The 25,223-nt window shown below is 35.8% G+C and overlaps 2 protein-coding genes across 6 annotated transcripts in view; one reads left to right on the top strand and one right to left on the bottom strand.

Moving 5' to 3' along the window:
- NF1 (neurofibromin 1) overlaps window positions 1-25,223 on the top strand; it is a 293,463-nt gene that overhangs the window by 164,851 nt on the left and 103,389 nt on the right. For 3 of the 5 annotated variants that reach the window (XM_050763772.1, XM_050763768.1, XM_050763769.1), the window contains 6 exons: window positions 1,613-1,675; window positions 7,033-7,191; window positions 7,712-7,809; window positions 9,040-9,186; window positions 10,394-10,540; window positions 13,551-13,661. In XM_050763772.1, the coding sequence (XP_050619729.1) occupies window positions 1,613-1,675; window positions 7,033-7,191; window positions 7,712-7,809; window positions 9,040-9,186; window positions 10,394-10,540; window positions 13,551-13,661 (725 nt within the window). The remainder of the gene's footprint in view (window positions 1-1,612; window positions 1,676-7,032; window positions 7,192-7,711; window positions 7,810-9,039; window positions 9,187-10,393; window positions 10,541-13,550; window positions 13,662-25,223) is intronic. The other 2 variants (XM_050763771.1, XM_050763770.1) reach the window with 1 other exon arrangement.
- Window positions 20,326-22,182, bottom strand: LOC126938985 (circumsporozoite protein-like). Its single transcript, XM_050763814.1, has 2 exons — window positions 21,842-22,182; window positions 20,326-21,685 (listed from the first exon to the last, which is right to left on the bottom strand). The coding sequence occupies exons 1-2, from the start codon at window positions 22,180-22,182 to the stop codon at window positions 20,563-20,565; spliced, it is 1,464 nt and encodes a 487-aa protein (XP_050619771.1). The 3' UTR covers window positions 20,326-20,562.

The following is a 25,223-nucleotide window of genomic DNA, read 5'->3' on the forward strand; positions in this document are numbered from 1 at the left end:
CTGATAAACTTCCCTGGACTTCAGCCCCTTTTTTGAGTTCATATCTTGGCCTTTAAGCCTTTTAAAATCATGCTTTAACCAGCTGTATTACTTTATATACCTCCCTTCCTTAGTTGACTGATTAAGGTTATATAAGAATAGCCAACTGTGAACATGTGTCAGATTTATAATTAAATCATTTTCTCATGTGTTGTTTTCACTTCTCCTGATGGTTTTAGAATAAAGATAAAATAATTCCCAGAGTGCATATTCTCTTATGGTGAGAGAATTCTAAGAACTAATTTATGATTCTAAATAAATCTCACCTTTTTTCAGTAAATCTCCTTCTCCAAACTGAAGTAGTTTACACAAATTTTTAAGGCTATAAATGATAGTTATATACCATGGTTACTAATACATTTGTATATAGTCTAAAGTTTGAAACAAAGCTCGATGAGCTAAGGGGCTGTGTCTTCTTGTTTTACTGCTATTTCCCAATGCCTAGAATGGTATTTGACATTTGGGTGCACAATAACTGCTTGGATAGATGAATGGGTGGGTGGATGAATGGATGTCTAACTAACTTAAAGCCCAAGTTATGGTTATGGTGTTGGATGCCCAGAATTCCTAGAATAAGATGCCATCTATTTGTGGATTAAATAATTCTGACATGGTTTTTGAAATATTTTAAAAATAATTATTCTGCCTAGGCTAGTCCTATCAAGAGTCTTTTAATTTTGAAAGAATTCTCTGGTCTAGAAAGAGCTCTGAGAGATGAAGCCAATATGTGTCTGGAGTTTTGGGATTTTTTAGGTGGCCTTTTTTTTTTTTTTTTAGATATTTTGATCAATGGTCAACTGTAATATGTGAAGTTTTAAGCAGGCCTACAGTTTTGTTCTGTAATTTTCTCTGCAGTTTCTTCACTTTAATAATATTAATGCTTCTTACTAGTTGAGCTGATAACCTTCTTCTCCCAAATGTTGCAGAGCTTTTAACCTCCTCTGATTAGAACCATTTCAGGAAGTAGCCTGCAAACATTGAAAAATAATGTGAAATGATAAGAGTAATCTTTTTTAGGGAGAGCGAGGTCTTTAATTCAGAATTTCTAAAGTGCATTTTTATATTTATCCATATAATTTTTATTTCTTTGTTCAATAGGATCTTAATTAAATGCCAGGTGTTGGAAAAAGAACTTAAAGTCAATTGAAGGATACACAGAGAAGAATTTTACATATCAAGAAAAAATTATGTAGACACAAATGTTTTTAGTGTGTGATCTACTTGTAATGAGTATTTTATATTAAATTTCTCAAAAGCTAGGAATTAACCAAAATGTAAATATTTAATATCCTCAAATTCACTTGGGGAGAGTTTTTCTGTGATTCATAGCCAGAAATAGTAGACATGATTGGGTCTCAACATTTCTTGCTGTTTTAGTGCTTGGCTTAATAATGTAATAAAAATTAAAACCCAGAATTAAAATTCATTCCTCAAAATTCAGTTGATTTCTAATTTTTTGTTGATTCCATTTGTGTTACATTTTATGGTATAATTTTATGTACAAGCCAACATTGTTTTTGTTGCTGTATGTAGTCGGTGCTGTGACTTGTTTGTGCTCATCTCTGTTCTGTAGGCAACTTGCCACTCCCTACTGAATAAAGCTACAGTAAAAGAAAAAAAGGAAAACAAAAAATCAGTAAGTTTGGAGAACTTTTTACTAGCTGTTTCTTTCAAAGCAAAACAAAAATCTTTTGCTGTTTGTTAAGAATATCTTCACTTCAGCCTATTTGACCTTCACTGTAAAATCATTCTACTAATTCTGGCACAAAATAGCTTTCATTTCAATTAACCCTGGAATTAAGTTACATTGAAACATTCTCTGTGTTCCTTTGGTTTGATTTATCCCAAAGGCAATTTGTGGGCATTTGTTGCATTGGATATCCTTGGTCTAATTTTATTATTGTTACTTTTAAAATTATAAATGAATGCAAAGAAACTTAATTTCAAGGCCTTAGGAAACGCTGACTCTCTTCATTCTTGCTTCTTGTTTGAAGGTAATGTGAGTGGTTTCTTTTTCCAGAGATGACAGTGTTTCTTAATTGTTAGAAGTATATGGTGGGAAAGTGTCACTGTCTAAATCTTACCTAAAAGTTGCTAAATTTTATATTTTTACTCTTCATATTTTTATCTAGGCAGTCCCAGGCATAATTTAGATATTTGTGCATAGTTTCCTAGAAATTTTAATGGTAAAACTACTTTTACCTCAAAAAAAAAAAAAGGAGGTAAATGATAAGATAGTATTTTTGAGATAAAAGAAAACTGAGTTTGTATGTGTAGAAAAACACATCATTCTGCAAACATAATGTGAATATACTCTCTGCTTCTATGAACTTGGCCTGATTTATTTAAAAGGAAGAAAATTATGAGAGTCATAATTATTTTCTTCCAGTGAATGGAATTTGTACAAAATATAACATGCATTCATTTAACATTTGCCATTATTTGTCAGAGTGACTTATCAGGCTGAGCCCTGTCTTTGTTCATATAATCCAAATGATTGTAGAGTAAGATGTAAAGAAAACTTTTAGGAGTCAAGTAGGTAGTTTTCTTAAAAGGGTGTAATTTAGAATACAGTGTTCATCTGGTTTCATCTTTCATTCCTTTCAACTTTACATATAATAAAGCTTTATGGCAGATCACAGTGGCTCATACCTGTAATCCCAGCACTTTGGGAGACCAAGGTGGGAGGATCTCTTGAGCCCAGGAGTTCAAGACCAGCTTGGGCAACATAGCAAGTCATCTCTACAAATATATATATATATATATTTTAATTAGCCAAGTGTGGTGGTGTACTCCTGTAGTCCCAGCTACTCGGGAGGCTGAGGCAGGAGGATTGCTTGAGCCCAGGTGGTTGAGGCTGCAGTGAGCCGTGATTGTACCACTGTACTCCACCATGAGTGACAGAGTAAGACCCTGTCTCACAAAAATCTCACAAAAAAAGAAAAAGCTTTACATATGTTTCTAAGCTTTACATATAAATTGTCTAAGCGTTAAATATAGATTTTTAAAAATTCAAATCAAAATTTAAATTTATAGACATACTTTTGTTGTGTCCATTGAAGATTTTATTTTTGAGTATATTAAGTAAATTTGACTAGCTATGATCAAATTGATTGGATTATAAAGACGTTTCTAATGCTTCAGACTTCTAATTCTCAGTATATGTGAGTTTAACATAATGTACACCATCATCGTTGAAATTAATTTGCTGCTTCTAACACTCTTGTTCAGTGTTATACTAATGCCATTTTGTAGTGTATCACATAATTAAAATTCAGGCTTTCTGTGTTTCTCTAAAGCATGTTTTCTAGCCTTCCTAACACTGCTTTATTTATTAAGATTTTGTCTAAAATTGTTTCTTGAAATGTTTTTTCTACTAGAGTTGTTTTCAAAAAAAATATTTTTAATTTCTGAGTAATACTAAGTTTTGGAATATATTTCTCAGTACAGGTAATATGAGCTCCTCATGGAAACAAGGGGAATCTAATTGGTAATTTCAGATATTTTAGAGTACATTCCAAAGTATGAAGACAGTATACTCATAAATTTAAGTTGTTTTATGGAGTTGTGTGCTTTAACAAAATCTAATGATCTTTAAGAGCTGACTTTCTTTTTGGGTGTATGTATCATGGATTGGAATATGTAAAATATAGAGAGATGTGGCTTCTAGTATATAACTGTGTAGTCACATTACAGATAACTGTTTATTCTCAAACATATAGTGTATAATGAGGTTTACTTTGAAAGTTAACTGTCTGCCTAACTCAGGGAGAATGCAGTAACTAAGCATATATGGGTAGTAACACTCTTGGCTGAAGTGTGGTTTGTGACTGCATGCATTCACATTATGTAGTCAGCTTTTACCAGAGGAAGAAAGGGGACATTTGGCTGATAACGGGTCTCAACACACAGACTGGCCCAACTTTGACCTTTTATGCAGAATGTCTTTTGGATCCAAATTAGATTTTTATGAATTAAAAAACCAATAGAGCATGTATGTATTATGAGGTAAAATTACATTGGCATCAATTAGTGTTGAATGAAAAAAAAACAGTCCTTTTATAAGTTGACTTATGAAACTTGTTATATAGCATTTTTATTGGTTTTTAAAATCAGTTTTTAGTTCCAAAATTACATTGATTCTGCCATCAGTGTGATACATATTTATATGATACATGAAACAGTATGTGTTCCTGAGGTGTGGATATTTTGGGTTTTAACATGAATTATTTTTAAAGATGTGGAAGATGGTAAAACTGTGGTACTTTTTGTAAATTTTACAATATTCTTTTGGGAAATCACTTAGTTTTTCATTAAATTCTGATGCTGAGTACCATTAAGTATAAATCAGGTGTAAATATGAGTCACACTTTAAAACTTCTTTGTGCTAGAGAAAACCAGTAAATAGCTACTTCCAAAAAAGTATTTTGTCTAATTGATGATAACCATTACAAATTTCCTTGTTCCTTCTCCACTCCCAGTGCTTCATTTTACTAGCGTAAAAAATTAAACAGTATTTTGAAAGCTCTCTATGTGTTTCACAGCAGGTTAACATTTTATAAACTAACTGGTTCTTTGAAAATTAAACTATGGCTTTTAGTTTTTTAAAAACCATTTTAGAATTTTAATGGGTTAAACTTATTAGATGCTAATTCTTTTAAAATAATCTATTTTAAAATAATTATAAAGTAATTTTTAATCCTTTTCCCTCCTGCTGACTCACTTCTTAAGGGCTTTAAAATGTTATAGGTTTGTTTTGTCTGCCTTTTTATATTTATTTATTTATTTATTTATTTTTGAGACAGAGTCTCTCTGTGTCACCCAGGCTGGAGTGCAGTGGCACAATGGCTCACTGCAACCTCCACTTCCTGGGTTCAAGCAATTCTCCTGCCTTAGCCTCCCAAGTAGTTGGGATTACAGGTGTGCGCCACCACGTCCAGCTACTTTTTGTATTTTTAGTAGAAATCGGGTTTCGCCATGTTGGCCAGGCTGGTTTTGAACTCCTAGCCTCAAGTGATCTGTCTGCCTTGGCCTCCCAGAGTGCTGGGATTACAGGTGTGAGCCACCACGCCCAGCCAGAGAGTTGTCTAAGATTAAAATTTGGGAGTTTTAGAAGAACCACTCAGTAGCAATGATGGTCTATGAATATTCTAAAATTATGTGAAGAATTTTGTGTGTGTGAATGCATACATTCATTTTTCTAACCTTTATCAGATTTCAGAGAGGTTCCTCATCCCCAGAAGGTTGAAACACCGTACTGGAATAGTTGAAGCACTCGAATTTTTTCTTAATTTTACATCTTTCTATAGTTTCAGCTAAAACTTCTGTGTCTAATTCTAAATTTATATATTTGAGCTAAAAATAAATGGTATTTAGGTTTTAAAGCCATTCTAATAAAGCAGCTATATTTAGTCACCTTCACCAGTTTCCGCTTATTTAAGAGTTAAGGTTGTTCTTCATGCAATAAACACTGTAACATAAAGAAAGCTTCCTGAACTACGCGTAGTATAACTGAAGGTGGGACTATATTAGTTACAACTGACCTCTTTTTATCACCTCTTACAAATATTTTTTTCTCTAAAATCTAGTTTTTACTAACTTCCTATTAGAGATTATAGAAAGCTATTTTGAGATTATAAGCAGTGATAACGCATTTAAAATGTGGACTGCTTGAAGCACTGCATTGAACAGGGTGAAGTGAAATAATCCCGATTCTTTCCAGAGTTAATCTGGAGTCAGCCTATCATAATTTATGTCATAATTTCCTGTCATAACTTATGACAGGAAATATTTATTGAGGCATTGTGAAAAAAATAGCTACGTGATATTCTGCATGTAAATCTGGGACCCCCCCCCCCCACCAATATCCTTTGAAATGAAGGTTTATCCTTGGAATCGCAGATTATTGAGTGGAATGCTACAGTTTTGTAGTCACTGCTAGTTTAAACAGCAGTTAGCCACACTAAGCAAAAATAGCTGTAGAGATTAAAATGTTACATTAAGTGTTCTTTAAAAATACACATATATAGTATATATAAAAAATGTAAATTGTAAAATATAATTTTCATCTATAACATGATTTAAAGTAGGGGACACTGGGAAGGGATGGGAGCTGAACCAGTTTTATAGCACTCTTCCCAAGCTAAGGTACCTTTTACTTTATCTTAATGTACAATGTTTTATAAAGGGAAAATAATCCCTTTTTAATATTGGGTTCACATTGCTTTTCAGGCTGGACAACCATTTCTTGAGTTCTTAAATTATTTTTATTTGACAGAATTATAAATTGAGGTAGATATAGGGATTCTCTCTTCTGGTGAGATCCTTTTTTCTTTTAGGTCCCCAAGAATTCCCATCCCTCCATGGTTTAAATAATAGGTAGGTTCTTATATTATAAAGGAAGCTATGAAGAAAAGGAACTGGCAGTAACATTACTTGTAAGTAAGTTGTTTTTTTTTTCCCTCAGGAATCTAAGATTTTGTTTTGTATATGGCCAGCATTTTTTTCTTAAATTCAGTTGTAACTGGTACACAACAAAATGTAAATATGTACTATCAGGTATAGGATGTTTTGGGGGTGTGCTGTTGAAAATTTAGTTTCACCTTATAAAGTTGACCACACTTTCATGTCTGTTAATCTTAGTAAATTATGATCATCTTTGTGTGAAAATTTGGTCTGCTTTCATTACTCATCAAACTTGCGGTACAAGTGATGATACAGTGAAGATCTTTTTTCAGGTTTCTTCTACCCATCTCATCCATGAGGTTTTTCTTTCCTCTGAGATACCTTAATTGTACTTTAATATGATACAAGACTAGAATTGAGAGGAAACCATTTTCTCATGTTTTGGGAGAAGAAAAAAATAGAAATATGTCATTCATGAGGACTGATTGATTCAGAGTGTTTGTGCGAAGTTTGACCTTTGAACTCTTTGTTTTCATGTCCTTATTTTAATTCAGACCTTATACTCAATTCTCAACTCCTTGTTTTTAGGTGGTTAGCCAGCGTTTCCCTCAGAACAGCATCGGTGCAGTAGGAAGTGCCATGTTCCTCAGATTTATCAATCCTGCCATTGTCTCACCGTATGAAGCAGGGATTTTAGATAAAAAGCCACCACCTAGAATCGAAAGGGGCTTGAAGTTAATGTCAAAGGTGAATTATTTTGATAATCTAACTATCTTAAATTCCCTTTGCAACTAAATTTTCGGCTTTTCTTATAGTACTTCCTCTTACATTTATATTTGAAATACCCTATGGTTTTCAGTTATGTGTTTTTGTTTTATTTTGTTTATATTACAAAGGAATTCATTAGGTACCTGATGGACCTTATTTTCATGAGAAAACATGTTGTTATAGCAGATGTCTTGTGTTATGAAGATCATTTTTTGCATAATCATTCTAGACATTCTGAAACAGACTAGAATGTAGACTATAGGATTTTTTTAAAAAGGCATTGAACATTTTTAATACGTATTTTTACATGTAAATATAATAATTGCATTTGGGAAGGATAGAAACACTACCTAAAATAAGTTATAGAATGAGGAATGATTAATTTTTAAGTACTAGCAGAAATATCAATGAGAAAATTCATGCTTTTAAAGAATATATTAATGTATAGACTTCATACAATAAATAATCTGATTATTTATAACCCTGTTTTATTGTATAGATACTTCAGAGTATCGCCAATCATGTTCTCTTCACAAAAGAAGAACATATGCGGCCTTTCAACGATTTTGTGAAAACCAACTTTGATGCAGCACGAAGGTAATTTACTTGCCACTTATTCAGTTGCTCTGTTTGAATCAAATATTTTCAGTTTCACATAAGTCCATGTACCTGTTTTACATGAAGTTCCAGTGTAGGTTTTTTTCTTTTCCTGCTCTAGGTCAAGACATAACTTGTCTTATTTTATTTTACTATAAAAGACAGTCATGAAATAAAATAATATTTTTTATAATTTGATAGTGATTTTCATATTTGAAAACCAAGAGGGATTTTTGACATGTCTAGTTAAATAAAGGATTTGAGGATGGTTCAATATGGGGACAAGGAAGAAGTAGGATTCTTTTTATTTAAAACTAAAACCATGGTATCAATAATACATAACAATGTTTAATAAGGTTTTTTTGATGTTAGAGTATTTGTGGTACTTAAATTTGGAAGTGTATCTAAACTAAAATGTTATTCTTTAAACCAAGTAAAGCAAACACGTAAGATTTTGTTTATGAGAAACTGAACTTTATGATTGTAGAAAACTTTTCTGCTAGATTTCCATAACTAGTTATTTCACTTTATTTCTCTGAGTTACTGGTTTATCTGTAAAGTGGGAATAAAGTCTTTGCCTGAGTTGTTTTTAGAGGGAAAAAAATGAGATAATTCATAAGAAAGTGTTTTGTAAATTTTATGTCTGGAATTCTGCTTTTCATGTAGTATGAATCTAATTGATCCTCGTCATCTAAGCTAGGCTTGTACAACTCTCTCTTCCAGTTTATCATCATTGTAGTTGTTACTGACTGCTTTTCTGTTAGGGAAACTTGAGTTTAAAAGGTATATTGCTGAATGACAAGCCATGTTGGAAAGAGAGTGAATGTCAGCATAGGATTCATATTCTGGCACTCTGAGTACCCATACAAAGTTAAAAGGATCAAAGTTTTAATCCTGGCTCTGACAGGCTATGTATCTTTGGGGAAGTCTTTGTCTGGACCTTCGTTTCCTTATCTGTAAAATACTAGCCTCTTTCCGAAGTTTCATCCATCTCAATTTTGTTGTTAAACTTCAGAGCCTACTTCGAAGCTGAAGCCAGGTATCAGAAATGGGAAGCCAACTTTCTTCTTGTCCTTTTTGCTTTGTCTGATGTCAAGTCACATTTTGGGAACAAGCCCTCCATATTTGTAATCTCAGTTGCTTCACAAAGTTACTTCATATAAATTTAATTCAAACATAAGTCTGGGTGTATCTGGTGTTGAAAATTCTAATAACTTTGCATTTTTGAAGGTTTTTCCTTGATATAGCATCTGATTGTCCTACAAGTGATGCAGTAAATCATAGTCTTTCCTTCATCAGTGACGGCAATGTGCTTGCTTTACATCGTCTACTCTGGAACAATCAGGAGAAAATCGGCCAGTATCTTTCCAGCAACAGGTAAGATTTCCCAGTCATGGGGATAGTGAATACTCTCTGTTTAAATTTAGATTAGTAAAATTATTGGTCATGAATAGTGCTTTTTACTTTGCATCTTCTTGGACTAAGAATTATGGTTTAGAAAGAGAAAGATTCTTTTTTTCAAAAAAATACAAACAAAAGGTTAAGTCATATTAAATAATCAACAAACCTACCTAGGTTCCAGTGGTTATTATTATTATTTTTTTGTCAAGTTAAGAAATCACAGATTCGCTCTTTGGGTTTTTATGGCTTGCAAACTGTCATAGACCCAGAGAAGTTCAAATTAGCGTTGGCATTTGAATCTGAAGAACAGCTAATTCGTAGGAATTCAGTAATTAAAATATTGTCAGCGTTTTAATTCTATGATAAACTCATTTGTGATACTTTAAGTATATGCAATAAAGCTTTGTATAGAAAATACCAGCCTGATATGGTGGCTCACGCCTGTAATCTCAGCACTTTGGGTGGCCTAGGCAGGCAGATCACCTGAGGGCAGGAGTTCGAGATCAGCCTGGCCAACATGGTGAAACCCTGTCTCTCGTAAAAATGCAAAAATTAACTGGGCATGGTGGCAGACGCCTGTAATCCCAGCTACTTGGGAGACTGAGGCAGAAAAATCGCTTGAACAGGGAGGCGGAGGTTGCAGTGATCCAAGATCGTGCCATTGCACTCCAGCCTGGGCCACAAGAGCTAAACTCCATCTCAGAAATAAAAAAAAAAAAAAAGAAAATACTTAAAAATTGAAATGATTAATTTGGGCATTGTTTCATTAATCTTGGTAGTCTCTTGTGTATCATAAATTACTTGCTGTCCCATCTAGTTATATAAACTTGTAAAGAGACCAAATTCCTATGTATGAGGAGTCCCTAACAAAGGAAAAATGAGTTCAAATTATTTTTAAATGCCAATAAAAATGGTTAGCACATTCACGGGAAAAGTAGTGGACTGTGAAGCTAAGGGTAAGCAATTGGGAGAAGGGAGTTTAAATGACAGGGCATTTTCATCTTTTATGAGTTATTAATGGATTGAAGTAAACATGGTCCTGAGGTCTTTTTGGTGCTGTTTACAAATCAGCAGAGACCACCAGCTGACAGTAAAAGGAAAAGCAACCAGTTGCAAGTTAAAGAAATGTGTAGCGCAAAATGTGAACTGGTAATTTTTTTTCTAAGTAGTTTGCTGTATCTAGGGATCATAAAGCTGTTGGAAGACGACCTTTTGATAAGATGGCAACACTTCTTGCGTACCTGGGTCCTCCAGAGCACAAACCTGTGGCAGATACACACTGGTCCAGCCTTAACCTTACCAGTTCAAAGTTTGAGGAATTTATGACTAGGTAAAGTACAACCTTGAAATAGTTGATTGCATTCTTTTTGTTTGAGAAGCAGAGTTTGCCCACCAGGCCACTTGTTAGATATGATAGAAGACTATGAGGAAAGATGTATTTAATAATCACATTGCCATGTTTGGGGATCCAACTATATATTATTTATATATATAGGGTGTGTTTTTTATATGTTGATTGTCATAACAATAGTAACAAATCATATTTTATCATCTTGCTTTCATAAGTTTTCACATTTAGTACTTACCAGGGAGTGAAGACAGCATTATTTTCAAATTATAGTTAAGGAAGATGCAACTCAATGTGAATAATTGACTTGCTTAAGATTCCACACCTGTTTCATAGGTCTTTTGGTTTTAAATGAAGGACTTTTCTACTACACTGTAACATTTTTCAGAACCCTCATAAAGGTTAATGGTTTTGACTTCTTTCAGATTAAGGTCCAGAAAATATAGTATACTTCAATATTGCTATAAAATTTCTGTGGACTTTTGTTTGAATCCCATTTAGTGGGATTTAGTTTATGAACCAAAAGATCATCATTGTTAGACACTTACTCTATGATGATACAATGAGAGTAGTTTGCTGAATCTTTTAAAGTACCTTTCACAGGACTTGATGCTTAATAAGTGCTCCTTGGTGTCTGTGAGTTGAGTGTTATGTTCATAGTTTGTGCCAAAACAGAAAAAACAGGATCTGATGATGATAAGTTAAAGATTTGTATATAATATGCCTTGAATTGTAAGTGCTTGTTATTAGTTGTATTGCATATAGGTCATGGTTTTGTATATATAAATCCAAACCAATGATACTGTTAAAAGAATATATGAATATATGAAAGAATGTATAAACATAAGAATGTATGGGTATATAATGTCCTTTCCAAATTAATTTTTATTTTTAGCTCTATTAGATTTTTCTCAGTGCAACAAATGTTTATTCCTGTGTAATTAAGGGCATATTTTCCATATAGAATATTCACATTACCTAACTGAAAATTATATACTACAAAAATATAATACTATTTTTAGGCCAGGCATGGTGGCTAATACCTGTGATCCCAACATTTTGAGAGGCCAAGGCAGGAGGATTGCTTGAGGCCAGGAGTTCAAGACCAGCCTGGACAACATAGCAGGACTCTATCTCTACAAATAATAGAGTATTAACCAGGTGTGGTGGTGCGCACCTGTGGTCCCAGCTACCTGGGAGGCTGAGGTGGGAGGGTTGCTCGAGGATGCAGTGAACTGTGATTGCACCACTGCATTTCCAGCATAGGTGACAGAATGAGACCTTGTCTATGCAAAAAGAAATGAGTAAAAAAAAAAAAAAAGTAAATATAAATATAAAAATGAATGAATCAAAACAATTTTTAAATTTGACATCACTGAGGACATCCTAGCCATTTTTCTAGGAAACTATTTTTATCACTCCTTTTTTTCTAAGATCCTACCTTCCCTTACAAAGCAATCTTTTGTGCTTTTGAAGATTAAGTGATCCAATATGTATAATATACTTAGCGTACTATCTGGTACTTGTAAACTGTTTAATAAATGTTAGATCTTATTTTTGTTCTAAATTCCCACTGATGCTCTTGGAGACCCATTTTCTTTTAAAAAAAAAAATGAAGGTAGCTTTATAATATTTTCAGTTATTAAAAAAAATTATTAAATTACTCGATATAGAAATCTAAAGAAGAAAGTAAAAAAAATAAAAATTGTTTATCCTCCCTGTCAGAAATAATTCAGTTAACGTTTGCTGAATAGTCTCCCAGTCATTTATCTATGCACATGTATAATTATTTCTCCTATCAAATGATATCTAGGTTGTTTTCATTAATATTTTTAAAATTCTGACCTGGTACCAGCAGCACGATGGGCTGAGCTAATGCAATCTCTTTCCCAAGACATAAGACTCAGAAATACTAGGTGTAAAAGAAAATATGTATAGTTTAAAAAATTTTAGGCCGAGTGCGGTGGCTCTTGCCTGTAATCCCGGCACTTTGGAAGGCTGAGGTGGGTGGATCACCTGAGGTCAGGAGTTGGAGACAAGCCTGGCCAAAATGGTGAAACCTCATCTATACTAAAAAAAAATATATATATATATTTGAACCCTGGAGGCAGAGGTTGCAGTGAGCCGAGATCGCGTCACTGCACTCCAGTCTGGTCAACAAGAGCGAAACTCCGTCTCAAAAAAAAATAAAATTTATAGCTGAAGCTAGTTTCTAAGCAAATTACCTAGCATACAGTCAGTACAGACAGATAAATGGCAAATATGAAAGAGGTTAAGAGATGCAGAAGATAGAATGAGAAGGTCCAAAATATGTCTAGTAGGTGTTCCCTAGAAATTGAGCTCAGTGAGAATGGGGAGAAGTAATATTTGAAAGGCTAATGGATGGATGTTTTCTGGAGTTGATGAATGACGTGTATCTTGAGGTTAAAGAAGCACACTGAGTCTTGAGCAAACTATATAACAATTAAACCAGGCTTTAATACATATGGGAACATAACATATGGTAAAACTGGTATTCAAAATCGAGATTAGGATGGCCTTTCAGTAAATGGTGTTGATACAACTGAGTAATGATCTGGAAAAATACTTTCATACCATTTATGATAGACTCCCATAAATCAAAAAAGCATGAGCAAAGCTAAGGCCTTTTTCATCCATTCAAAATCCATAAACTAGAAAAGATTGATAAAATGAATTCATTAGAAAATCATAAACTTCTGTCTGGGACAAAAACGTCATGAGTAAAAACAATCCTATGGTTAATATCCTTGTCCAATAGTTCTCTTAGAATAGTCCTAAAAGTGCTTTTGTGGTTCAAAGAGTAGTACCTTGAAATTTTTGGTGCATGTTGCCAAATTACCCTTTAGAATGCCTGTTGCTTTTAAAATATTTTTTCATTTTAGTATTTTATTGTTTATCCAGTTAGAGACTTTTTTTACATACTCAGTAGACAACATAAAGCCTCATAGTTACTCTGTTCTTTTTCTTTTAGGCATCAGGTACATGAAAAAGAAGAATTCAAGGCTTTGAAAACGTTAAGTATTTTCTACCAAGCTGGGACTTCCAAAGCTGGGAATCCTATTTTTTATTATGTTGCACGGAGGTAAGACGTACTGTGTTTTGGTGTCCCTTAACAGAATTTTTTAAATTATAGCAAGAGATGGCAAGTTTGGTTTTTCCTAATTGACTTAACAGGAATTGAAGACAAGTTTACCTGGGAGCATATAGCAGGATAAATAGCCTGCCTTTCCTAAAATGATGGTCAGTATCTAGTAGCTGCTTTTGATACTACCCATTTCATACTGGTTTCTCTGTCCTACATCATTTTTTAAAATACTGCCTGCCAAGAGTCAAAAATTACCAAGAGTTAAAAACCCACAAAGAATATGTTGTTTTCAAGTATATTCTGATTAAATAGTACTCACAACATGATAACCGGGAACTTTTTTTAAAGGAAGAAATAAAACTGTAAAAGCCTATTTCTGAGAACTTTTAAAAATATGCTGTGTAAGATGGCATCAGGGTGATTTAGAAAATAATTCAAAGGAGTGGTGGAAAATACCTGTGAAGATGGTGCAGGGGGTGGCCTGGAAAATGGTTCTTGTTCATGCTGCCCTCAGTTGAGGCTAGTTCCTAGAAAGCCTTTCTGGAAATGTTGTGAGCTCTTCTTTAATAATAGGTATGATGCTTGCCTTGCTTTCCCTACCATTGTCTTTTCTTTCTTGCCTCATTTTACCTTCCTTTTGAAAACTCATCTGTGACATTATTTCGTCAGTTTGACTTCTTCGCATTTACCATGACATACATTCATGGTAATTGAACCTTAGAGACAACATGATATGTAGAGAAACCACTGACTTTGGAATCTCAAGGACCATGTTTAGACTTAACTTCTGCTACTCATTAGTTGTAGACTTAATCTTTACCAGTTTCCTGAATTTAACAGTATTTAACATCCATGACCATTAAGTTAGTAGACTTACATTGTTAGTCAACTTACTAGCCACAGGTGGCAGTGTGTGAGAAACAAATTGAGGTTGAGAAATAGTAGAGAGATGGTGAAGGAAGATCAGTGGAAGATGGGAAACTTGTCTAATTGGGTAATTCAGATAGCCTTAAGACCAAGAAGTCCAAAGGACTGGAGCATTAGGGAATCAAGAAAGTAAGAAAATTGCATTGAACCTCCCCCCGCATCCCCCCCCCCCGCCCTTTAACAACTCTAAGTAACCCCTCCTCACCTTCCCATGAAAGACCTCTCTCCAGCTCTCATCTCAGTTGCCATTTCTAAATTGCCTAAGATCATTTTATTTTTCGTTTGCACTTGAGATGAACCATATTTGTATTCTAACCCCAACCTTTAATACAACCAGGATATTTTTACTTTCCCTTTGTTGTCTAAGTAAAAAGCAAACATTGTAAGGGAGGTAGCAGACGTGTATCCCTGTCTTCTTTAAAATCTTATTAGTTTACAAATAGCAAAGATTTATGGTAAACAAAGCTGGGTTTTTTTTCAGGATCAGAAACTATTATATTTGTATTCTTGCTCTGTGGTGATCTAGCAAAAACTAAAGGAAAGCAGATTGGACCTGCTACAGATCCCTTAGTGAGATTCAATCAGTTAGGTTTCCATGAAACCTATTGAGTGTTGTGGCTTGAGAGTGTTAAGAATTCTCAGCTCTGCTGCTTATTAGCTGCATAATTTTTTTTTTTTTTTTTTTTTTTTTTTTTTTTTTGAGATGGAGTTTCACTCTTATTACCCGGGCTGGAGTGCAATGGTACGATCTCGGCTCACTGCAACCTCCACTTCCTGGGTTCAAGTGATTCTCCTGCCTCATCCTCCCGAGTAGCCGGGATTACAGACATGCACCACCATGCCTGTCTAATTTTGTATTTTTAGTAGAGACGGGGTTTCACCATATTGGCCAGGCTGGTCTCAAACTCCTGACCTCAGGTGATCTGCCTGCCTCAGCCTCCCAAAGTGCTAGGATTACAGGTGTGAGCCACGGCACCTGGCCTTAGCTGCATAATCATAAATAAGTTTATTTTTCCAAATCTGTTGCTTCATCTGTTAAAGCTGGGGTGTATGCTTATAAAAACTTTCTACCTCTCCTATAAAGTGTTTTTTGACCTGTAAAGTTATGTAAGGAGTAAATTTGAGATTTTCTTTTTTTCTTTCATTCTTTTTTTGGGGAATATGGCACTGTCAGTTTCAGATTTTCAATCCTTTTAGTTTCTTACTTAGACCTACTGGAGCTCCTCCTGGCCTTCATTTTTACCTGGTGTGACAGATGAGTACACAGTACATCAGAGCAGAGCATCCATTTACTCCATTATGAAGGTCTTGTCTGTCTCTATGCCATCAGTTTTGTCAAAGAGCACTTGGGTTTGACTTCTTTTGATATTCCTGCGTTTCTGTGGCTTAGACTACCATGTGTTAAGTGATGCTTTTTGAATTGTGGATTTTCTAATCTCCTTATAGATAGTCCACAGATGTTTCAGACTTGAAATGTCTAAAACTTAATTCAGTATATCTTCAAATCAACCTCCTCTTCACACCATATTTCTCTTTCTCAGTAGCATCATCATCCCTTCTAGTTCCCAATCTAGAGACCCTAATCATTTTAAATTCTTTCCTCTTACTTCTTTTATCTTTCTCATTGTTAGTCACCAAATCTTGGTTTTACCTGTGAGATCCTGGGCAATCAATTAAGTTATTTTAGTTATTATTGCAAAGCAGTCATTTGTATTTTCTCAAGAATAGCTTTTAGGAAAAGCATGAATTAGAGCAGAGCCTACCCAGATAAAGAGAACTAGATGACTGGTGCTGGAACTGGCTACGCTCTTTGACTGTCTCTTGGTTTTGTGTTCAACTCTTCCTCATGATTTTCTTCTTTCTGTATCCTTTCAGCTTTTGCCCCAGATAGTAACCCCTTCATTGTCTCAGTACTGCATGTCTGAAATTTTAGAAAGAAAATATGATTCAGCTAAAAAGTATCTCTGCTTGGCAGAAACTTTAATGTTAGGTTCTGGCCAGCCAGTTGATTTCTGGCTGCCCCTATGTCCAGTATGTGCTCCTGGCCCAGCAGTCATGTGATTCAAAATGTGACCACTTGGCTGTGCACAGTGGCTCGTGCCTGTAATCCCAGCACTTTGGGAGGCTGTGGCGGGCAGATCATGAGGTCAGGAGGTCAAGACTGTCCTGGCCAACATGATGAAACGCCATCTCTACTAAAACACAAAAAATTAGCCAGGCATGGTGGCGCGCACCTGTAGTCCCAGCTACTCGTTAGGCTGAGGCAGGGGAATTGCTTGAACCCGGGAGGCGGAGGTTGCAGTGAGCCAAGATCGCACCACTTCACTGCAGCCTGGCGACAGAGCAAGACTCTGTCTAAAAAAAAAAAAAAAAAAAAAAAGCTGACACTCAGTGCTGTTTCTTCATCAGGCGCTGCTCTTAGGTATGTGTTTTAATTTTTTTGTTTTGTTTCGTTTTTGAGATAGGGTCTCACTCTGTTGCCTAGGCTGGAGTGCGGTGACACTATCATGGCTCACTGTAGCCTCTAGCTCCCAGGTTCAAACAGTCCTCCTGCCTCACATTCCCAAGTAGCTGGGAAGACAGGTGTGCGCCACCACAGCTGGCTAATTTTTCTTTTTATGTTTTTGTAGAGATGAAGTCTTGCTATGTTGCCCAGGCTGGGCTTGAACTCCTGGGCTCAAGCAGTCCTCCTGCCTTGGCCTCCTAAAGTGCTGGGATTATAGATGTGAGCCACAATGCCTGGCCTAATTTTTTTTTTTTAGTTGGACCTTAATGGACTAATATTACTATTAGGTACCTTGGCAATGTCTTTCGAAACCATTTTCTCCCACTGCATTGCTGGAACTCTCACTGTGTCTTACCTATACTAATGTAGCATTATTCTCCTCCTCCTTCATCCCCAGATGACTACTTCTAGGTAATCTTAACATTTCTTCTGGAGCCAGTTTCCAGTAGAAAGCTTGTCTCTCCCATTGACTCCCTGCATAAAGTCCAAGTTCTGTAGTCAAACATGCAAGGTAATTTTGGCCTAATTTACTTTTCTAATCTTTTCCTTCTATTCCATCCTATATACTTACGCTCTTGCCCTGTGGTAAAGTAGCATAATACGAGGACATTGTTGCAACATTGTTTATACAGTGGCAACAAAAAGGAAAACAATAGAGCTCTGTTTCGAAAGGGGGATTGTTGAATAAATGATGATACATTTATATTAGGGAATAATGCAATGTGTTGATTTTGCTTGTTAAAAGTGACAGAAATGCAATTCAAATTTACGTGTGCCAAAAAGGAATTTACTGACTCATATGCCTAAGAAAATCAAGAGATGTACTAGTTTCTTGCATGACTAGATGCAGAGCTTTGAACAATATCATCTGCAGAACATTTGTCTTCTCTGGCTCTTAACTCTACTTTCTTTGTGTCGGTTTTATTCCCAAGCAGCTCCTCCCAAGTTTTGGCCAGTAATGGTTTGTGTTCTCCCAGCTTAACAATCCCAGTGGAAAAACACCTCTTTCTCAGTTTTGTGGTTTCAGCAAAAGTGGTTGGTCTTACTGGCTTGGTGTGAGTTACATGCCGATTCCTAAGGCAGTCACTATGGCAAAGGGGATGGAATTTCTTGGTTATCTAGACCTGGATCATGTGCCCCTTCCTGGAATGCAGTGGTAAAGCCAGCCCTATCCAAATTGCATGAACTAAAAGGAGGGCAAAGGGGCAGGGTTTTCACAAAGGAAAATTGAATTGCTGTTACCAGAATGAGGAAAAATGGATGCTGGACAGGCAGAACTAGCAGAAGTCCTCTACATCCAGCTTTTAAAAGGCCCAGAAAGATGACTCTGACACTTACCTTACAAGGTAGACGACAATGTGTGTGTGTACCTGCACATGTGTATGTGTAGACTGAGAAATGTATGAAATTATATATATTAACTGTTCACATTGCTTATCTCGGAAGTGTGATTGGAGGAGATAGAGGACCAATTTAATATTTCTGTTATTTATCTCTATGTTGTTTGGCTTGCCAGGAGCATATATTGTTTTTGTAAGAATAATTAAAAATATAAAACCCCAAAGTGGCTGGACGTGGTGGCTCACACCTGTAATCCCAGCACTTTGGGAGGCCAAGGCGGGGAAATCACTTGGGCTCAGGAGTTTGAGATCAGCCTAGGCAGCATGGTGAAACCCTGTCACTGCAGAAAAATACAAAAATCAACCATACGTGGTGGCATACACCTGTAGCCCCAGCTGTTCAGGAGGCTGAGGTGGGAGGATCACTTGAGCCTAGGAGGTCAAGGCTGCAGTGACCTGAGATCACACCACTGTACTCCAGCCTGGGCAACAGAATGAGGCCCTGTCTGAAAGAATAAACTAAAAAAAATAAAACACAAAACCCAAGTTACAAAGAAGAGTTTTCCTCTTAGGAATATTGTGATACCTGGCAATTGCTTTTTGGGTGGTAGTAGTAAACAATGATAATAGCTGACATTTCCTAAGTGCTTTCCCTGCATCAGGAAACTGCATATTACATAATTTCTCATTTAATCCACATAATAACCTTCTGAGATATTATTAACAATTAATTGATGTGCATATAAACTGAAACCCAAACCTGGCTATCAGAATGATCTGGAACATTAAAACAAACATATCTGCAGCCCCACTTCCAAATCAAAATCTCAGGGGCAGGGCCTTATTTATATATTTAACAGGCATTGCAAGTGATTCGTTTATAACTAAAGTTTGTTTGGGAATCTCACTGGGTCATGTATTTAATCCATGGTAGCACAACTAGTAAGAATCAGACGTAGATTTCAAACCTAAGTCAAAGCTCTTAACAAATGCACTATTAATCACATGCTTATTACTATTATAATTTTATGCTTGGGTAAATCTTTGTAGATGAGCATGGAAACCTAACCAACAGTTATGAGATATATTACTCTGGGGAAAATAAGTTCTCAATTCCAGGCATCTGATTTACAAATGGTTTTTTGAAACATAAGACAAGAGTTTACTCAATATAAGATAATCTTGTCATTGGCGCAATATCATTATACATTACAAAGGTTAGCAGAATTGGCACCTTTTCTTAGCGAAATGACATATTACTATTAACACATTCATGAAATATGTTCAGATGAATGTGTTATTTTGTAAAGCACTTTAGTTTATCAGATTAGCATTTTTTGTCTATTTAACAAAAAATAAAATATAGACCGGGCATGGTGGCTCACACCTGTAATCCCAGCACTTTGGGAAGCCAAGGCTGGTGGATCACCTGAAGTCAGGAGTTTGAGACCAGCCTGGCCAACATGATGAAACCCCTCTACTAAAAATGCAAAAAATTAGCCAGGCATGATGGTGCACGCCTATAATCCCAGCTACTCTGGAGGCTGAGGCAGGAGAATTGCTTGAACCTGGGAGGTGGAGGTTGCAGTGAGCTGAGGTCATGCCATTGCACTCCAGCCTGGGCAAAAGGAGTGAAACTCTGTCTCAAAAAAATAAAAATAAAAATGAAATACAAAAACAGCTTCCCCCATACCACTCCTTATCCCACACCCCCATCCCCTATCCCCTATCCTTCATCTCTCTGTTTCTCACTCGCTTTCTCACTGTCATGTGTGTGCTCTCTCTCACACACACACACCCCCCACCTAAATAATTTCTTCTCTTACACCTTTAATATAAATATCTGAGTTTCAATTCAGTTTTGCAACCATTTAAAAGGCAAACATGGTATTTTGCTTCTTTCAGCATTTAATAATAAGGTAATAAGTACATACTTTCTTCATATGGAAGGAAACCACCATATTAAGTTAATATTTGAACTTACACAATTATAATTTGCAAAAAAACAAATCAAGTTAATAATTCCTTAAGTAGTAAGTTGAAATAAATGATATTTTCCTAGCATGGTTGTCATTCAGCAGATAATAAGAAACTGAGATAAGAATGCAGGCAGTTGAAGTTCACTTCAGCCCGAGTGCAAGTGTACACAAAACAGCAAAAATATTACATAGAAAATAAAGTGAACGTTGTCCATTGGATTGAGTATGGTCCTACCATTTGTCACAGTGCACATATTCATAGTTGTGGCTATCTTTGGGGTCACTGCCGTATTCAGACTTGTGTTGGAATTTGGAGTCATCTTGGGACTCGAGGTCATTTTGAGATCTGGGCTTGTCCCAGGATTGGGGTTCATTCTGGGATTGCTGCTACCATTTGTCACAGTGCACATATTCATAGTTGTGGCTATCTTTGGGGTCACTGCCATATTCAGACTTGTGTTGGAATTTGGAGTCATCTTGGGACTCGAGGTCATTTTGAGATCTGGGCTTGTCCCAGGATTGGGGTTCATTCTGGGATTGCTGCTACCATTTGTCACAGTGTCCATATTCATAGTTGTGGCTATCTTTGGGGTCACTGCTGTATTCAGACTTGTGTTGGAATTTGGAGTCATCTTGGGACTCGAGGTCATTTTGAGATCTGGGCTTGTCCCAGGATTGGGGTTCATTCTGGGATTGCTGCTACCATTTGTCACAGTGCACATATTCATAGTTGTGGCTATCTTTGGGGTCACTGCTGTATTCAGACTTGTGTTGGAATTTGGAGTCATCGTGGGACTCGAGGTCATTTTGAGATCTGGGCTTGTCCCAGGATTGGGGTTCATTCTGGGATTGCTGCTACCATTTGTCACAGTGTCCATATTCATAGTTGTGGCTATCTTTGGGGTCACTGCCATATTCAGACTTGTGTTGGAATTTGGAGTCATCTTGGGACTCGAGGTCATTTTGAGATCTGGGCTTGTCCCAGGATTGGTGTTCATTCTGGGATTGCTGCTACCATTTGTCACAGTGTCCATATTCATAGTTGTGGCTGTCTTTGGGGTCACTGCTGTATTCAGACTTGTGTTGGAATTTGGAGTCATCTTGGGACTCGAGGTCATTTTGAGATCTGGGCTTGTACCAGGATTGGGGTTCATTCTGGGATTGCTGCTACCATTTGTCACAGTGTTCATATTCATAGTTGTGGCTGTCTTTGGGGTCACTGCTGTATTCAGACTTGTGTTGGAATTTGGAGTCATCGTGGGACTCGAGGTCATTTTGAGATCTGGGCTTGTCCCAGGATTGGTGTTCATTCTGGGATTGCTGCTACCATTTGTCACAGTGTCCATATTCATAGTTGTGGCTGTCTTTGGGGTCACTGCTGTATTCAGACTTGTGTTGGAATTTGGAGTCATCTTGGGACTCGAGGTCATTTTGAGATCTGGACTTGTCCCAGGATTGGGGTTCATTCTGGGATTGCTGCTACCATTTGTCACAGTGTTCATATTCATAGTTGTGGCTGTCTTTGGGGTCACTGCTGTATTCAGACTTGTGTTGGAATTTGGAGTCATCTTGGGACTCGAGGTCATTTTGAGATCTGGACTTGTCCCAGGATTGGTGTTCATTCTGGGATTGGTGCTCGTCCCGGTATTCAGGCTTGATGCGGTACTGGATACTGCCATAGAATTTGAGGTTGTTGATGTTGAAGTTGTTCCCGGAATGTTAACAAACATGAAGAGCAGGCCGATCAGTGATAGCTTGAACATCATCCTCCTCTGTTTCACAGTAATTAGATAATTTTAATTGAACACATGGATCACAAATAGGCAAGCATATATCCTTAATTGTGTTTATCAGTACATTTGTGTTATGTAAATGTTTGCTTTTTCACTGTTAGTGAACAAATAAAAAGCTTCCCTTTCTTTGTTGTCAACATCTGCTGACAGAAGACCTATTTTCTATTGAGGGCTACCAGCTGAAGGCAAAAACAATCCAAAGACGAAAAAAGAGCTTAATTGGCATTTTTCTATTTAAAAAAGGAAAAAAAAACACTAGACATTCAATACAATAAATATGGGGGCTTGAGATCAGTATAGAGTAGGGTAGGGGCAAAGGCTGAGAGACAATTTGGGACAGTAGAGCAACAAAAGAAATAATGAAATTTTCTTATGACCTTTATTCCAACAATTTAAGGTTTTAGTTTAGGTCACAAATTAGGATATTACTTCTAAATATTTACTCCAGAGACTAAAGAGGTTAAACCATAGGATTTCCCCAGTGCTGGGATGAGATTTTCTTCGTTAAAACAACAACAAAAAACTAGTAAGTTCATAGTTTTAAGGTTTAGAAATGAACAAAACCAACTCCTTCATTTTGTAAATGGGCTCAGACAAGGGACATAACTTGTCTGAGGGTGCATATCTAAAAATGACCCAAGCTAGAACTTAAGTCTGTGACTTAAAGCCCAAATATTAACTGTAAAACTCTTAACATATATAGTAAAAGTTGCATTTGGCTCTAATATGTAATTGAGAACATTTCAAATTAATGTTACCTTTTGATATTTTTCTTTGAAGAGTAAGAATTCAGTCTTTCTCCAGTGTCTATGGGGAATCTGATTTCTCACTCACTACATTCTATTTAAATATAATTAGTGAGGAAGTCATGTGTTCTAAACTTGACCTGCCATTTGCTCTTTGGAAGTATCCAACTGAGTGTTTCCAGACAACTATGCATAAACAGATAGACTTTGGCAGAGATTAAAGAATTCAAATAAAGTTCTAAAATCTGCTTGCTTATTTAAAGAATCCAGTGAATAGCATTTGTTATTTCTCTTATCCATGTATACATTAATGAATTGCTTCACTGGATTGACTCTAACTAGATGAATTTACTGTTTTGCCTGCTGTGATTATTATGATTTTAAACCAAGTAAGTGTATTAAAGGTGTCTGCTTTTTTCTTAGAACATAGGGTAGTTTCTACCCATGGTTATTTTGAAGTTTAAAAAATAATTCAGTAATATAACATTTCAGGTATTTAATTTTTGGTAAATAAAGTAACCTTGGAAAAGAAGTTAAACTTCATTAATACGAAACTTAAGAAAAGGACTACATATGAAAGTGATACTTTTTCATACCAAGTTTACAAACTTTTGTGTGTTTGTGTTTGGTTTTTTAATGTATTAAACCACTCACCTTGAAGTGCATAAAGTACATTTTTTAAAGGAGTTTTGTCTTTTGGTCAGCCAAGAGTTTTCCATGATAACTAGCATATAGGGAAGTTGAGTTGTATTGTGCTAATGTTTTCATCACATTGGCCAGCATACTTTAAAAATTGCAGGGCTGTGAACAATGGTGTTGACATACAAGGAAGTTACAACATAAATGGCAGAAATACAAGCCGGTACATGTTCCTTGCTTGTTTTACTGTGCTATGAAGATCGTTTTTCCCCTGAATGAATAAACCATGAATAGAACCATGCTTGGTAAATCTTATTTATGTGGTACATATAATAACTTCATTTAACCGGAGGTTAATATGGTCAGATCTAAGAAGTAAACAAAAAAAGTTTCTTGGCAACCAGAGTAGATATTATGAATCAGAGTACCACAGTAATTTACAGGAGTTTGTCATTGTCCTCTCTCTGCTCACTTGCTCATTCTGTGGATTTCTTTAGGGGCATATAGTTGATAATAGTAATAGTAGTGTTTCGAACTTGAGCAAACTGTGACTTTATTTTTCTAATCCTGATCTTTTGAGTACTACACTTACACAACTCTTTATTGATGCTTCAAATACCTCAGTCTCAACTTGTTTAAAATTCAAAAGGTAGCATTTTCTGCTTCCTATTTTTGTATCTACATATATTATTCTCATAATCTCTTGGTTAATTGTATCATCACCTAGCCAAATGTTTCTCCAAATTGGGTTTCTCATTATCTTCTCTTTCTTATTTCTCTTAAGCTCCCCAGGCCTCTTGATGATGATTAAGTAAAATTTAAATTCTATTTAGTACTCAAATGCTCCCAAACAAACAAAAATCAATTTGCCGTTATTCGGGTCTTCAAATACCCACCAACTTTGTATCTTTGTGCAGCCTCCTCAACTCGTCCAAAGTATAGTAATAGCCCCCTCTTATCCCAAGTTTCACTTTCCATAGTTTCAATTACCCATGGTCCACCATGGCCTGGAAATACTGAATAGAAAATTCCAGAAATAAACAATTCATAAGTTGGATGTATTATGAGAAGGTTAATAACCCAGCACTATGTCACAGTGCTGCATCAGTCAACTCACTTCATCTTACCACATAGGCATTGTGTCATATCACATCATCACAAGAAGGGCGAGTATAGTACAATAAGATATTTTGAGAGAGAGACCATGTGCACATAGCTTTTATTATAGTATATTGCTATAACTTTTATTTTATTGTTTTTAATCTCTTACTGTGCCTAATTTATAATTAAACTTTATCACAGGTATTTATGTATAGGAAAAAAAATAGTATATATTGGGTTCAATACTGTAATTCTCTGGTTTCACGTATCCCTGAGGGGTCTTGGAACATATCCCCCACAGTTAAGGGGGTACTACTGTACTTTCCTCATTCAAAATTGTGTTGTTTCTTCAAGTTCCACTCATGTCATCACCTTTTATAGGATCCTTCCCTAATTCTTCACATCAGAATCAGTCATTTTAGTATTTTATACTTATCAGAGTCTCCTTTTCACTAAAGAAACTAAATCTTCCACCATATTCTGGCTTTTTTGTGGTAAGATACCACCTTTTATTCCTTCTATTCCCTC

This window comes from Macaca thibetana, chromosome 16 (genome assembly GCF_024542745.1).
Source record: "Macaca thibetana thibetana isolate TM-01 chromosome 16, ASM2454274v1, whole genome shotgun sequence".
NCBI classification, from domain to species: Eukaryota; Metazoa; Chordata; class Mammalia; order Primates; family Cercopithecidae; genus Macaca; species Macaca thibetana.